The following is a 17470-nucleotide window of genomic DNA, read 5'->3' as shown; positions in this document are numbered from 1 at the left end:
ACCGTGACGTTGGCAATGCCTGGGTTGCCAAGGATTGAATGGAGAGGTTCTCTAGACTATGTTCCCAGTAGAGTTATTTCATACTTGAAGGCCCAGCGGATGGTTAGGAAGGGTTGTTTATATTATTTATCCTTTGTGAGGGATGTTAGTGCTGATACTCCTACTATTGATTCTATTTTGGTGGTGTGAGATTTTTCGGATGTATTTCATGCAGACCTGTCGGGCATGCCACCCGATGGGGATATTAACTTTGGTATTGACTTGGTATCGGGAACTTAACCTATTTCTATTCCTCTATATCGTATGGCACCAACTAAGTTGAAGGAATTGAAAGAGCAACCTCAGGAACTTCTTGATAAGGGTTTATTAGACCTAGTGTGTCACCTTGGGATGCACCGATTCTATTTGTCAAGAAGAAGGATGGTACTATGAGAATGTGCATTGATTATAGGCAGTTGAACAAAGTCACAATCAAAAACAAATCCTTTGCTGCGTATTGATGATCTGTTTGACCAGCTTCAGGGAGCGAGGGTATTCTCTAAGATTGATTTGAGGTCTGGGTATCACCAGTTGAAGATTCAGGACTCAAATATTCTAAAAACAGCATTCAGGACCGGTTATGGTCATTATGAGTTCCTTGAGATGTCTTTTGGGCTGACCAACGCCCCAGCAGCATTTATGAATCTGATAAATAATGTATTTCAACCTTATCTCGACTTGTTTGTCATAGTATTCATTGATGATATCCTGGAGTACTCTCGTAGCCAGGAGGAGCATTCCCAGCATTTGAGGATTCTGTTGGGGCGGTTAAGGGAGGAGAAACTTTATGACAAGTTCTCAAAATGTGAGTTTTGGCTTAGCACAGTGGCATTTTTGGAGCATGTGGTGTCCAATTAGGGGAGTTAGGTGGATCCGAAGAAGATAGAGGCGGTTCAGAGTTGGCACAGTCCTTCCCTCAGCTACGGAGATTTGGAGCTTTCTCAGCTTGGCCAGTTATTATCATCGCTTCGTAGAGGGTTTCTCGTCTATTGCATTGCCTTTGACCAAATTAACCCAGAAGGGTATTACTTTCAGATGGTCGGATGAGTATGAAGAGAGCTTTCAGAAGCTCAAGACTACCTTGACCACAACTTTTGTTCTAGTTCTACATTCAACTTTTGATTCGTATACAGTGTATTGTGATACTTCTCGGAATGGTATTGGGTATGTCTTGATGCAGGAGGGTAGAGTTATTGCTTATGTTTCGCGCCAGTTGAAGCCCCATGAGAAGAACTACCCTATCCATGATTTAGAGTCAGTTGCCATCGTTCATGCATCGAAGTTTTAGAGGCATTATCTCTACGGTGTGTCTTGTGAGGTGTTTACGGATCATTGGAGCCTCCAGCATTTGTACAAACAGAAGAATCTAAATTTGAGGTAGCGGAGATGGTTGGAGTTGTTGAAGGACTACGATATCACTATTCTATATCACCCCAGGAAGGCCAATGTGGTGGTCGATGCCTTGATCAGGAAGGCGGTGAGTATGGGTAGCCTTGCATTCATTCTTGTTGGTGAGAGACCTCTTACAGTTGATGTTCAGGCCTTGGCCAACTAGTTCATGAGATTAGATATTTCGGAGCCCAGTCGGGTTCTAGCTTGTGTGGTTTCTCGGTCTTCCTTATATGATCGCATTAGAGAGCGTCAGTATGATGATCCCTATTTGCTTTTCCTTAAGGACATGGTTCAGCACGGTGATTCTAGATATGTGACTATTGGGGATGATAGGGTATTGAGGATGCAGGGTCGGATTTATGTGCCTAATTTGGATGGGCTACATGAGTTGATTCTTGAGGAGGCCCACAGTTCGCGGTATTCCATTCACTCGGGTGCCACAAAGATGTACCGGGACTTAAGGCAGCACTATTGGTAGAAGAGGATGAAGAAAAATATCGTGGGGTTTGTAGCAAAGTGCCTTAACTGTCAACATGTGAAGTATGAGCATTAGAGACCGGATGAATTGCTTCAGAGGCTAGAGATTCCAAAGTGGAAATAGGTGTGGATCACCATGGATTTTGTAGTTAGGCTCCCACGGACTTCAAGGAAGTTCGATGCTATTTGGGTGATTGTAGATCAGCTGACAAAGTCTGCACACTTCATTCCAGTTGGCACTACTTATTACCCATAGCGATTGGCTGAGATTTACATCGAGAGATCGTACGCCTTTACGGTGTGCCAGTGTCCATCATTTCAGATCGGGGCACGTAGTTTACATTGTAGTTTTGAAGAGACGTGTAGCAAGATTGGGCATCCAGGTTGAGCTGAGTACAACATTTCATCCTCAGACAGACAGACAGTCCTAGTGCACTATTCAGATATTGGAGGATATGTTACGCGCTTGTGTCATTGATTTTGGTGGTTCTTGGGATTAGTTACTGCCGCTCGTGGAGTTTGCCTACAACCACAGCCACCAGTCGAGCATTCAAATGGCTCCATATGAGGTTTTGTATGGGAGACGGTATCGATCTCTAGTGGGTTGGTTTGATCTGGGTGAGGCTAGGCTATTGGGTACTGATTTGGTTCAGGATGCTTTGGACAAGGTTAAATTGATTCAGGATCGGCTTCGTACGGTGCAGTCTAGATAGAAGAGTTACGCCGATAAGAAGGTCCGCCGATATCGCTTACATGGTTGGGGAGAAGGTTCTGCTCAAGGTTTCACCCATGAAGGTTGTTATGAGATTCGGGAAGAAGGGCAAGTTGAGCTCTCGATATATTGGGTCGTTTGATGTACTTTAGAGGATTGGAGAGGTGGCTTACAAGCTTGCCTTGCCACCTAGTTTGTCGAGTGTGCATCCAGTATTTCATGTTTCTATGCTCCGGAAGTATGCCGATGATCCGTCTCATGTTTTGGATTTCAGTATGGTTCAGTTGGATGGTGATCTGCCTTATGATGTGGAGCCGGCGGCCATTTTGGATTAACAAGTTTGGAAGTTGAGATCAACAGACATAACTTTAGTGAAGGTGCAGTGGAGAGGTCAGCCAATTGAGGAGGCTACTTGGGAGGACGAGCAGGAAATGCGGAGCAGATATCCACACCGATTTGAGACTCAAGGTATGTTTCTAGACCCGTTCGAGGATGAACATTTGTTTAAGAGGGGGAGGATGTAATGACCCGGCTGGTCACTTCGAGAGTTGTAGTCTCGTTCCCCCATTTACTGCTCATTTTGTACTTTATAGTATTATGTGACTTGCTGGATTAGTCGGCTTGGGTCCGGAATGATTTGGGAATGAATTCAGATACTTAGTCTCAAGGTTGGAAGCTTAAGTTGAAAAGGTTGACCGGATGTTGACTTATGTGTAAAAGACTTCAGAATGGAGTTTTGATGGTCCTGTTAGCTCTGTTGGGTGATTTTGGACTTAGGAGTGTGTCTGGATTGTGAATTGGAGGTCTGTAGTTAAATTAGGCTTGAAATGCAAAAGTTGGATTTTTGGAAAGTTTGACCGGGAGTAGACTTTTTGATATCGAGGTCGGATTGGAGTTTTGAAAGTTGGAGCAGGTCTGTGGTGTCATTTTTGAGTTGTGTGCAAAATTTGAGGTCAATCGAACATGATTTGATAGGTTTCGGTGTCGTTTGAAAAAATTGGAAGTTCAAAGTTCATTAAGCATGAATTGTGGTGCGATTCGTGTTTTAGATGTTTCTTGATGTGATTTGAGGGCTCGACTGTGTTCATATGAGGTTTTAAGACTTGTTTGTAAGTTTGGTTGAGGTCCTCGGGGCCTCGGGTGGATTCTGGATGGTTAATAAATCAAAAGTTGAAGTTGAGTGATTGGTGAGGCTGAACTCTTTTAGTATGATTGCACCTGCGAGGGATTGGCCGCAGGTGCAATGTCTTACATATGGCTGGAATTATTCAGATGCAGAGCTGGGCTAGCTTGGGGCAGGGCGTACGTGCGAGGGGGTAACCGCATCTGCAAGCCCGCAGATGCGAGTGAGGCTCCGCAGATGCAAAGCTGTAGGGGAAGGCTTGTTACCACAAAAGCGAATAGAGGGCCGCAGAAGCGCCTCTGCAGATGCGAAACCTAGAGAGCAGATGCGGTCCTGGGACTTTAAGTAAAGTTTGCATAAGCGGAGGATTTTACAGCAAAAGTGGTTCCGCAAGTGCGCTTATTTGGTTGCAGGTGCAAAAGGCCTGGGAAGAATGTTTAAAAATAAGGGTTCGCGATTTTGGCTTCATTTTAACATTTTGAGCTCGGGTTTTTGACGATTCTTGAGAGGATTTTCGAGGGAATTCTTGAGGTAAGTCCCTTGTGCTCGGTTTTGATCAATAATATTGTTTCCATATTGATTTTCCCACCTAGTTAGTGTGTATTTAAGGTGTAAATTGGGGGTTTGAGGCTAGGGATTTGGAGAGTTTGATTTGGGGATTTGGGTGACGATTTGGTGTCGGATTTTGATAAATTTGGTGTGGTTGGACTCATGGTTGAATGGGATTTCAGGGTTTGTAACTTTTGTCGGATTTCGAGACGTTGGCCCGGGGGCCGGCTTTGGGTCGATTTTTGACTTTTGATTATAACTTAACATTTTCTTATGGAATTATTTCCTGTAGCCCGTGTTGATTGTATCGTACTATTTGTGGCTAGATTCGATACATTTGGAGGCCGATTTGCGAGGCAAAGGTGTGCTAGAGTAGAGATTTGCTCAGATTGAGGTAAGTAACAGTTCTAAATCAGGTTCTGAGGGTATGAAACCCTATATTATGTGTCTTGTGATTGGTTTGGAGGTGACGCACATGCTAGGTGACGGGAGTGTGGGCATGCACCGTAGGAATTGTGACTTGGTCCATTCCGTGGAATTGTGAAGTTGAATAACATGTTGTTAGTTGTATGCTCGCCATGTGTTACAGAAATTTGACTGCAAATCATGTTAGAAATCATGCTTATGCTATGTGTTGGTACTGTAGGGACCCACATATGCCGTGTTACCTATTGAATTATCTACCAATTGTTGCTTGTACTCAACCACAATTTTACTTGCATATCATATCTCAGTATCTATTGTTCCTTTTTTATACTTTAATCATTTCTGTTTTGGGCTGATTTTCATGATTTCTTAAAGCTCGAGAGACTTGAGAATTTAGTGACTGAGTTGGGGCCTGAGCGCCGAGCTGTGAGTGATGTATGTATATATGTGGATCGGGTTGCACGCCGCAACGATCCTTATGGTTGTATATATGTGGATCGGGTTGCACGCCGCAACGATCCTTATGGTTGTATATATATGTATCGGGTTGCATGCCGCAATGAGCCTTATAGCTATATATATTTATGGGATCGGGCTACACGCCACAGCATGTATCTGTCACACCTCCTTTTTCCTACCCCCGGAAGGGTATAAGGGAGTTTTTTTTCAATTTAAGTGACAATCGAAACAGGATTATTTTTTAAAAATTAGAGTCGTTGTTGCTCCCAAACGCACACGCAAGTATACGTGGTGGACAAGTAATATAATGATAAGTTGAGTGTCGAACCCACATGGACTTGTGTAAATTACTCACTAAATCGCTAAAATTGTTATTCAATCTAGCTAAAATCAACGTCCAATAATATGATTATATTATACTACGATTCTAAACAATAACTAAATTATCAAGTAACGAGTTGATTGTTGTGTATTCAGTAGAGACAAATATTCCAGGATTGTGATCGATTCATCATTCGTATTGTGTTCTAATTAACTCTCCCTTTCGTATAATTCACTCATGGTTGCTAATTAATAGATAAATGTTATCATAGCCTTCTCCCGAAGTACTACTCACCTATTCTCAATAGATTAACGCCTATATTCCTATGAAATCAATCTATTAAGAATGCACTAAGATCACGATATTTAATTAAGCACAGTGACTAGGTATATTCCTATCCTAACCACAAATCTGCTCCCCCTGAGGGTTAAGATCGTGCTCTCTTCAATTCTTCTCTAATCTAAACATGGCTTTCCCTAGCATAGCATAGATAGCAAATAGAACCTAACTGTTGGCCAGACAATTAAGCAATTAACAGAGAATTGAAGAAACAACCATATGTTGGTGAATTATAATCAAGGTTAAGTTAATGTCAAACAACAATATTCATGGCTAAATCACAACCCCAGAACAATGGGTGTTTATCCACTCATTATTTAATCAAACAATTGCATAAGTTTTGATTAATTGAAAAATACTAGAAAGGATGAAGAATTCCGAGATGTTCTAGCTCCTCAATGTTTCTTGCGTGTATATTTGCTCCAAAGTGCGTATCCCCCTCTAAAATTAGGCTTAGTCTTCCTTTTATACGTGTTGGATAAGTCTAGGGTCGAATAAACCGTGTCCCGGGAGAAATAGGACACAATTCGCGTCACCGGCGCCAGGCGCCCTCCACAACGCCCCCAAATTTGTGCATACTGTTTTTTGTGCCACAGGTGGCGCCAAACGCTGCCTGTGGCCCCCAACTGGTTTCTTTTTCCGATTTTTTTCGTTTTAGCTTCAAATCTTGCTCGTTTTGCCCCTAATTGCTCCTGAATCATTCCTACAAGTAAAAACACTTCAAATTAATATAATTCATAGCATTTTAACATCCCAAATCCACGAAACAAGAGTAAGATATGAGGCGATATACATAAAAATATATATACTTTAAGCTAAACATCAACACCCCACACTTAGACCCTTGCTCGTCCTCGAGCAATGGGACAATCTAATAAACCCTCAACTACGTACAAAGATCAATCATAGAGGAGCACCTTAACTTTTAACCACACACTATACTCTTGACTACAATCAATACCGGCACATAAGCATGAACACACAAAATTTCACATTCTTCCCGTTTAAGTATACCCAAGTATAATGTTTCAATTTAATAAATTCAAACAACCTATTCGTCACCACCCAACCTCAACAATCGACTTGCAACCACTAAGCACCCTCAATTCGTGCACTTACCCAACAAAAAAGTTTACAACATTACCAATCATTCATGAGATCATGTGCCCTCACCAACAAACAAAAGAGTGAGTATAAATTGGTCCACACATTCAAATATACTTTTGAATATAGATTAAGGACATCACACAATTGAACAAAATTCGCTCACTCTCACAAAGAATTCATATGCATCTCGTGGTCGTACCATAAGTTACCCGTAGTGTATATCTCTACTAATTTAAGCTAGCCAAATCTAGGATCAATTAGGACTTTTAGGTTGTAATGTAGGCTAAGGGACGGATAGGATACATTTAGGAATAGTGGCTAACCCTCCTAAGCACTTTAATACACTAGATTCACAATTCAAGCACATATTCTTCTCAACCAATTCGCTTGCCATATACAACATAGTCCTCTTTTCAATTAAGCACTTCTATATTTCCACTAGCACAAATCAATAAGAATTGGAGGTGTGTATTTTTCTCCATTATTCGAACTATCATATTTTTTTCTTTCTTTTCTTGCAATTTTTATTTTCCTTTCTCTCTTTTTTTTCTTCACACACTCCATACATTAAAGTTCATCGGCTAGTGACTTTCGATTTCAACTTTAGTGCACCAATGGGCCCTTCCATGGTTCTACTCAAAAGCTACTCCCCAATCTCTAACCATACTTCTTTTAGCGACTAAGTGCCTTAGGAGATAAAGCTTCAATCAATATCAAATTAAGAACAAAATAGGGGATGGATTGTAATGTGGGTGCCAAAAGAAAGGTCTATAGGCTCAAAGAGGCTAGCAACGTAAAATTCTATTATTATGTGACAAGCACATCCATGATCAAGCAAGAAAATGCCTACGTCATCTCCTAGATTAGCACAACTTACAATTTCGCTTCAATTAATACACGGGGCAAGTTCTAGACTACACAGGATAGCATAGAAAATCATGAATCCTCACACACACGTAGCACATGACTCAATCAAGACGGTTATGTTCAACTCTCTAGTCAAGCAAGAACAATTAAATGAGAAATTTAAGCAACATTTCACTATGCGGCATACAAGTCAAACAACTGAGAAAAGGCGTCACAAAATAGGCTATTTACTTTACTTAGGCTTCACAATTCAAAACAAATACACGGGAAAACAGAATGTATGTTATAGCCTAATGTGCCAGCATCAACTATGTCAATGAGTATCTCAGAACGACTCAGTTCCTTCCTAAACTACTCCTAAAAAGAAATTAAAGTGCCCGGTTCGAGCTACATCCTTGGAAAAGAACCGGTGCCCAAAGAAAAACCAAGGAATACTACCTAGCTATTCTATAAAAAAAAAAAAAAAATCTTTTTGGTGTTTTTAAATCGGACTTTTATCCCTCAAGAAAATTGTCCAAAAGATCCATCGTCGGGAAAAGTCCGAGCTTTTTCAAATTTTTTTCTTTTTGTGTTTTTATGTTTTTTTTTCATTTAAAGCAACTAATACTAAACTAGACTGACTTTACTAGAACTACTGAAAGAAACAAAACAAAACAAGTTAATACAAAATATACAACTACAGCACAGGTAGTATTCTGCCCACCCCACACTTGAACTATGCATAGCCCTCGATGCAAGTAAAAATGAAAAACAGAGTAGGGCGAAAAGAAAAACTCCCTGTCAATCAGAGTCCACTCCCCCAACAGTGCTGGGGTCATCATCATTCGGTCCGAAAGGCACCAAATTCATGGGCCCCGTAGCACCATTGCCATCCTCATCCTCAGTATCCAAGCCTTTTACAGAGTTGATGTCCTCAAACGTGTGAACGGGGCTGCCCGGTGCAATCCCCAACATCTCCTTGGACGTGCTGGACAAGTCATCACGCGAATGCATACGCTCCTCGTCTGTAATGCCAGCCTAGCTCATGAGCAAGTTCAAAGTGTTATAAATGTACCTATTAAAGTTCTCCTCTCGCTCCATCCGAGTAACGGGGGAGGGGAGTTTGGAAGATGCCTCCACCACATATGTGATGTCCATAAACCCTGACGGCACCTCCACCACCTCATCATGTTCGGGGTACTCTAGCACTCCGCAAAACATCATATACTAAGTAAGTAAATTGCCAAAGAAGAACCGCCAAATCTGTCGCCCAAACCTTGTGTGGGCCATCTCATTGAGCATGATGTCAGCTACATTAATTGGTTAGCCTATCATCAAGTACAAGATGAGACACACTCTAGCTCGAGTGCAGTCATTGTTGTGCTCTGCCGGTATTAGTCTCGCCTGCACAAAGTTCTGCCACACTTTGGCAGTGTTGTTGAAGTCTGAGCGGACCATAGAGAGATGAATGTTGCCTTTCTTCTGTATCCCCTTAGCATTGGACTCTACGCCACAAAGATTGTGACGTATTTGCTCATATTTCGGCTTTCGGAGAAATCGTTGGTGTCTCTTTGGGTCGGCATTCTCAACCCCCAAATAGTCACACAAATACTCCCTGCCTAGTGACACATCCTTTCCTCGTAAACGTGAAGTGCTTCTTCGATAATCCCAGTTAGCATACAGTTCTCGTACCATGCTCAGGTTTGCAGGCCCCGGGCATTCCAAGAACTTGTCCATCTTTAGAGCTCGCAGCCTGTCAAGTATCTCCGGGAATTTCCTCTCTAAGGCTATGGTATTAATCCTCATCTCAGAAACGTACCAACCAGACGGCACAAAGTCTCTATGCCAAGCTATAGCAGCAGCATCAACCAAGTCCAAACGATGCCTTGGCCTCAATGGCACTTGCTGAGATCCCTTGGCGACCTGTTTCCCCTTGGATTGCCGTGAGAAGCTTTCTCCATGCTTGCGCTTTTTGGTCGTGGGAGAGGTGGTGGAGGACTTTCCAATGCCGTTGCCTTTGCTAGTTCTATCACGAGCCAAAGTATCCTGCAACACAAGTAAACATGAATGTGAGAATGGTGCAAGAAATATGCCTTAGGTTGTCGTGCAAGTCATGAAATGACCCCACACTTAAAACCGAAGGCACAAGTACAAGTGTTGCACCTCAAAGCTATGGGTACTCAAGACTTCCCCATGATACACAATAATGATTGATCATGGCAATGTGAATTCTCAATAAGGTAAGCAAAAGGCATATGGTGTGCACCTTTCACAAATACTAGACTCTACTAGATTAAGCTAACTTACAAGATTCTACAACATACAACATATAAAAGCAATATACAATTTCATCCGGTTACTCAGACTTTACCGGTGCACCAATCCTCTTTCAAGCATTTAAACAAACACAATGTGGGCATGAAGTGTGTTCTTATAATTCAACAATGGTGGAACATGGTGGCCCTCCCAATTGTCAACGAAGTATAGGGAATTCTAGTTTGCTACTCCGTATACACATCAAACACACAATTTTCGACCAAAACAATTCACCCATCATAAAAATTTCATAATAACTACATGGGGAAAACTATGGGAAATTAGGGCTCTTGGGAATGGGATTATGTTTATCTACTAGTTAAAACACAACAAGAAATAGAAGAGACAAAGAAGAAATACCTGGAAAAAGAGTGCAAGAGGGAAAGAAAAATTGATGAAAAAAAATTGCGTGAAGAAGAAGAAGGGAGTCAACAGAAGCAGTAGCGTTTGGCATTAAGTGTGCTTCTTCAGGTTTTAAATTTTTGGGACGTCTGTGTTTGGGTGGATTTGGGAAGGGATATGGGTAGTAGTATTAGTGTAAATGGGTATTTGGGTTGGGTTAAATGGGTATGGGTTAAAATACAATAAATAACGAAATAAAAAAAAAATAAGAAAAACTTACTTGGACCCCCCAGCTTGGCGCCTGGTGCCCTGCCTGGCACTGGGGTTTTCGGACCTCACTATTTTTGGCGCCCCAGGCAGCGCTAAGCATTGGCCTAGGCATTGTTCATGTTACCTTTTTTTTGTTGAATACACATCCCGATCCCCCGAGCCTTATATATATCCAATTTACACGTCCTACACCATTACATCTAAAATTTCTATACCTATAAAGAAAATTTAATACTCTACCTATTCTAAAAAGAAAAAGTAAGAAGTTAAACTAGGAAAGCAATAAAAATTAGGTTGCCTTCCAACAAGCGCCTGATTTAACGTCGCGGCACGACGCAGAGTCTCGCTTACTCATCAGCGAGTACAACCTTGGTCTTCTCACGATTAATCATTCCTCCCCAATAATGCTTGACTCTATGACCATTCACCAAGAATTTCCTCTCACCATTTAAAAGGACCTGACCATTCGCAGCTCGATTACACCATAAGGAGTGACTCTCACCACCTCAAAAGGACCTGACCATCTCGACTTTAGTTTCCCAGGGAATAGTCGTAGTCTAGAATTGAATAATAATACCTGTTGGTCTGGCTCAAAGTGACGCGGCTTGATATGCTTGTCATGCCATCTTTTTGTCTTTTCTTTATATAGCTTAGCATTTTCATAAGAGTGCAGCCTGAACTCGTCTAACTCATTCAACTGCATAAGTCTTTTCTCACCTGTGGCCTCAAGGTCCATGTTCAGCTTCTTAATGGCCCAGTATGCCTTGTGTTCAAGCTCAACGGGCAAGTGACATGCCTTCCCATAAACCAGCTTGTAAGGGGACACTCCAATTGGCATTTTATATGCAGTCCTATATGCCCATAGGGCATCATCCAACTTTGCAGCCCAATCCTTCCTATTCACACTCACTGTCTTCTCCAATATTTGCTTGATTTCTCTATTTAACACCTCAGCTTGCCCACTTGTTTGAGGATGATATGCTGTAGCAAATCTGTGGCGAACTCCATATTTAGCTAGAAGGTTATTCAACAATCTATTGCAAAAATGAGTCCCTTCATCACTAATTAAGGCACGTGGAGTCCCAAATCTCGAGAATATGTTCTTTTTCACAAAAGCAGCTACCACCATGGAATCATTCATTGGCAAAGCAATTGCCTCCACCCATTTTAACACGTAGTCAACTGCTAGCAAAATGTATTTGTTTCCTCTGGACGGTGGAAATGTCCCTATAAAATCTATCCCCCACACATCAAAAAGCTCAACTTCTAGAATGTTATTTAAAGGCATCTCATGCCTCCTTGTGATTGTTCCTGTCCTCCGACATTGGTCACACTTCTTAACGAATGCATGGGCATCCTCGAATAAAGTCGGCCAAAAGAGACCAGATTGTAGCACCTTTGCAGCTGTTCTATCTCCTCCATGATGGCCCCCATAAGGTGATGCATGAAAATCATACAACACTAATTCCACATCTTTTTTAGGAATGCATCTCCTCATCAACTGATCAGCACATTGCTTATACAAATAGGGCTCATCCCAGTAATAGAAGTTCACATCATGTAAAAACCTCTTTCTAGCTTCAGATTGGATTTCGGGAGGAAGTACCCCACTCACAAGATAATTCACATAGTCTGCGTACCATAGGGGAGGGTCTTGGTTTATAGCAAAAAGTTGCTCATCAGGGAATACTTCTTTAATTTGGCCACCCTCCTCCACGTGATCGTGATTTTACAACCTTGACAGATGGTCAGCTACTTGGTTCTCTTTCCCCTTTCGATCTCGTATTTCTACATCAAATTCCTACAGCAATAAAACCCAGCGCATCAATCTAGCCTTAGATTCATTTTTTGTAAACAAATACCTGATTGTCGCATGGTCGGTATGGACTATGACTTTTGTCCCCACCAAGTATGCTTGAAATTTCTCAAAGGCCCACACTACAGCTAACAACTCCTTCTCAGTGGTAGTGTAATTCAGTTGTGCATCATCAAGAGTCTTACTCGCATAGTAGATGGAATAAAACACCTTGTCCTTCCTCTGGCCTAGCACTGCCCCAATAGCAAGGTTACTCGCATCACACATAAGTTTAAATGGTAAGGACCAATTAGGTACCACAATAATGGGAGCAGTCACCAACTTCTTTTTAAGTTCTTCAAATGCCTTGAGGCAAGCATCATCAAAGTTGAAAGTTACATCTTCAAGCAGCCTGCACAAAGGAGTAGCAATTTTCGAAAAATCTTTAATAAAGCGCCGATAGAAACCCGCGTGTCCCAAGAAACTCCGGACACCCTTCACTGAAATAGGTGGAGGTAATTTTTAAACCGCCTCCACCTTCGCTTTATCAACTTCAATGCCGCTCCTAGATACTCTGTGACCCAACACGATGCCTTCTTGTACCATAAAATAGCACTTTTCCCAATTCAGTACCAGATTTGTTTCTTCACAACGGGCTACCACCTTGCTTAAATTCTTCAAGCAATCATCATAAGAAGACCCAAAAACTGAAAAATCATCCATAAACACTTCCACGAATATTTCCACCATGTCGGTAAAAATAGCCATCATACACCTCCGGAAAGTGGCTGGTGCATTACAAAGACCAAACGGCATTCGCTTGAAGGCAAATCTGCCATAAGAACAAGTAAACGTAGTCTTCTCCTGATCCTCTAGGCATATGACAATCTGATTGTATCCCGAATAACCATCAAGGAAGCAATAATATTCATGCCCAGCTAACCTGTCTAGCATTTGGTCGATGAATGGAAGTGGGAAGTGGTCTTTGCGAGTTGCCTTGTTGAGCCTTCTATAATCAATGCAGACTCTTCATCCCGTAACAGTGCAAGTGGGGATTAGATCATTCTTCTCGTTCTCAACTACAGTCATACCTCCCTTTTTGGGCACACATTGAACTGGGCTTACCCAGTTGCTGTCAGAAATAGGGAAAATGATACCTGCATCGAGCAACTAGATTACTTCCTTTTTCACCACCTCCTTCATAATGGGATTTAATCTCCTTTGCTTCTCCACACTAGGGCGGTGACCGTCCTTTAAAAAGATTTTATGCATGCAGAACGATGAACTAATACCCTTGATGTCAGCTATAGTCCACCCAATGGACTTTTTTGCTCACGGAGTACTCTGAGCAATTTTTCTTCTTGAGTGCTGGTCAAGCTGGATGAAATTATCACGGGCAATATCTCAGAGTTCCCCAAATAAGCATAGCGCAGATGCGCTGGAAGTGGCTTGAGTTCTAGATTCGGAGCTTCTTCAATATATGGCCTGGTAAAGGTCAGAGTAACAGGCCTGTCCAACTCTTCAAATTTTCTAAACCCCTGTACATAATTGCAGGACATATCCATTACTTGCTCAATTTCTCCTATCATTTCATCTTCACTATTTTCTACATCCCCAATCAATACTTGTTCAACAGGATCTGCAGGGCTCATATAGGGTACTAACGATGTGGCATCACTCTCCACCACAGAGATCATGGATAGCTCTTCATAGTGGACTGGTAACTTGAGTGCTCTATAAACATTGAAAACCTCCACTTGATCACTCACTCTCATTGTCATCCTTCCTTCACAGACATCAATAATATCTCGACCCGTGGCTAAGAATGGACGCCCCAAAATAAATGGAACTTCCCGATCAGGCTCGTAATCCAAGATAATGAAATCAGTAGGGAATATGAAGGAACCAACTTGAACTAGCACATCTTCAATCAATCCCTCAAGATGAGCAAGGGAGCGATCAGCTAACTGTAAGATAACTGTTGTTGGGTGTGGCTCACCCAACCCCAATTGTCTGAACACAGATAGCGGCATCAAATTAATGCTGGCTCCAAGATCACATAAAGCTCGCCCAAAATCATGTTTACCAATCGAGATTTGGATAGTTAAACTACCTAGATCCTTCATTTTCTGAGGTAACTTGCCTTGAATTCTGGAACTGCACTCCTCAGTGAGTGCCACAATCTCGAACTCGGTTAGCCTCATTTTATTTTCCACAATGTCCTTGATGTACTTTGCATATTTGGGTACTTCTTGTAAGATGTCAACCAATGGAATATTAATTTGCACCTGCTTCAAGATATCAAGAAAGTTTTTATATACTGCATTATCTCTTAATTTCTACAATCTTTGAGGGAATGAAGGTGGTGTCCTTGCAACCAATTGTGGGGGTTGCTCAGCCACCGCCTCTCCAACTGGCTTCTCTGGCTCCTTAGCTTTCTCTGATGTTGATTCTATAGTGGTTGGCCTCTCATGAAAAGTCACCTGTTTCCTCTTTTTAGACTGAACTTCCTCTAGTTGTATCCCATTCCTCAATGACACAGCATGAAGGGCCGCCCTAGGATTTTCTTCAGTGTCACTTGGAAGAGCTCCAACTGGTCTAGTGTTTTGAGCACTAGCAAGCTGTCCCATTTGATGCTCCAAATTTCTCACTGTTGTGGGGAGGGCTTGCTGTTCAGCCATCACTTTTTTCAACATGTCTTCAAGGTGACTTATAGGACTCACTTATTGTTCAACCTGAGGTGGTCTATATTACTGTTGAGGTGCTTGAGGCCTGTATTGATTCTGAGTGCCCTGGCTTCCACCCCAAGAGAAGTTTGGGTGGTTCCTCTAGTTGGGATTGTAAGTGTACCCATATTGTTTTGTTTCACCCCTATTTGAATTACCCACAAAGCAGACAGACTCTGGGTTTTCGGGGCATATGTCGCTCGTGTGCCCCTCTCCACATATTTCACAAAAGGCTTGAACCTGTTGTACCTATTGCTTGTTGATACTCAAGTTCATCTGGTTGACTTGATTGGTCAGCGTAGAAATCTGTGCTGATAATGCTGAGACGACATCTAACTCAAGAACCCTTGCAGACTTTTGCACTATGTGTCTGCCCATCTCTCCTTGCCAATCCGGATTGCTCTTGGAGAATTTGTTCAAAAATGCATATATCTCGTCAAAGCTTTTCTCCAACACTTGACCCCTAGCTACAGCATCTACCACGATCTTTGTTTCAGAATGTAGCCCTTCTATGAAAGTGTTAGCTAACATTTCATTCATCTGATTGTGATGAGGACAGTCTCTGAGTAGCCCCTTGAACCTTTCCCAAGCTGAGTATAACGATTCTCCCGCTTTCTGTTTGAAGGCAACTATCTCACTTCTGATCTTTGCAGTTTTGCCTGAAGTGAAGAACCTTGCTAGAAATTTTCTCGCCAAATCATTCAATGTTGTAATTGAATTAGCTGGTTCTGCCTTTAGCCATCACTTAGCCTCTCCCAACAGAGAGAATGGAAAAAGTGTGAGCCTCACATAATCTGGAGTGACCCCGTTAGTGATAAAAGTATCACTAATATCCAAGAAGTTCAGAATACGCTACTGTGGATCCTCGTATGGAAGACCCATAAATTGCCCGTTTGCATGAAGCAGCTGGATCATGCTCTGTTTCAGCTCAAAGTACCCAGTGATCCTAGGCTTCACTATACTGGAGGTGACATTAGCAATGCTGGGCATCGCTATCTCCTGAACAACCATGGGTTGCTCCTCTGCCATGTCCACAGGAAATTGAACAAGTGCCAGAATATTATTCATGTCCCTTGGTTCCCTCAATCTCCTGTGAAATGTTCTCTCAGGTTCAGGATCAAAGCCTTGAAGTCGGTCTTGGCTTCTGACCCTACGCATTCAATCAAAGTTCCTGAGATCCGAACAACAATCAAGTAACGTTAGACTCGATGAAATAAACAATTAAAGCAAAAAACTAGCAAGTAGCTAATATTCAATTCCCCGGAAACGGCGCCAAAAACTTGTTTCTTCCAAATGCACATGCAAGTATACGTGGTCGACAAGTAATATAATGATAAGTTGGGTGTCTAACCCACAGGGACTTGTGTAAATTAGTCACTAAATCAATAAAATTGTTATTCAATACAGCTAAAATCAACATCCAATAATATGATTATATTATACTACGATTCTAAACAATAACTAAATTATGAAGTAACGAGTTGATTGTTGTGTATTCAGTAGAGACAAATATTCCAAGGTTGTAATCGATTCACCATACGTATTGTGTTCTAATTAACTCTCCCTTTCGTATAATTCACTCATGGTTGCTAATTAATTGATAAATGCTCTCATAACCTTCTCCCGAAGTACAACTCACCTATTCTCAATAGATTAACGCCTGTATTCCTATGAAATCAATCTATTAAGAATGCACTAAGATCACGATATTTAATTAAGCACGGTGACTAGGTATATTTCTATCCTAACCACAAATCCGCTTCCCCTGAGGGTTTAGATCGTGCTCTCTTCAATTCTTCTCTAATATAAACATGGCTTTCCCAAGCATAGCATAGATAGCAAATAGAACCTAACTGCTGACCAGACAATTAAGCAATTAACACAGAATTGAAGAAACAACCATATGTTGGTGAATTATAATCAAGGTTAAGTTAATGTCAAACAACAATATTCATAGCTAAATCACAACCCCAGAACAATGGGTGTTTAGCCACTCATGATGTAATCAAACAATTGCATAAGTTTTGATTAATTGAAAAATACTAGAAAGGATGAAGAATTCTGAGATGTTCTTGCTCCTCAATGTTTCTTGCGTGTATATTTTCTCCAAAGTGCGTCTCCCCCTCCAAAATTAGGCTTAGTCTTCCTTTTATACATGCTGGATAAGTCTAGGGTCGAATAAACCGTGTCCCGGGCGAAATAGGACACAATTCGCATCACCGGCTGGCCT

General features: G+C 41.6%; 1 protein-coding gene and 1 non-coding gene across 2 annotated transcripts; one reads left to right on the top strand and one right to left on the bottom strand.

The window, feature by feature from the left end:
- Positions 1-8592: 8592 nt before the first annotated feature.
- LOC138879948 (uncharacterized) lies at positions 8593-15195 on the bottom strand. Its single transcript, XM_070159598.1, has 11 exons — positions 14893-15195; positions 13858-14802; positions 13694-13765; positions 13458-13523; positions 13131-13402; positions 12582-12926; positions 12476-12507; positions 11297-12351; positions 11088-11177; positions 9148-9837; positions 8593-8829 (listed from the first exon to the last, which is right to left on the bottom strand). The coding sequence occupies exons 1-11, from the start codon at positions 15193-15195 to the stop codon at positions 8593-8595; spliced, it is 4107 nt and encodes a 1368-aa protein (XP_070015699.1).
- Positions 15196-15783: 588 nt separating this feature from the next.
- On the top strand, positions 15784-15888 carry LOC138880534 (small nucleolar RNA R71). Its single transcript, XR_011403269.1, has one exon. It is a non-coding gene; the product is annotated as a small nucleolar RNA R71 (small nucleolar RNA).
- The last annotated feature ends 1582 nt before the right edge of the window (positions 15889-17470 follow it).

This window comes from Nicotiana sylvestris, chromosome 10, assembly GCF_000393655.2.
Source record: "Nicotiana sylvestris chromosome 10, ASM39365v2, whole genome shotgun sequence".
NCBI lineage: Eukaryota > Viridiplantae > Streptophyta > Magnoliopsida > Solanales > Solanaceae > Nicotiana > Nicotiana sylvestris.
The sequence above is the reverse complement of the archived record's forward strand: the minus strand, read 5'-3'. Positions and strand labels throughout refer to the sequence as shown.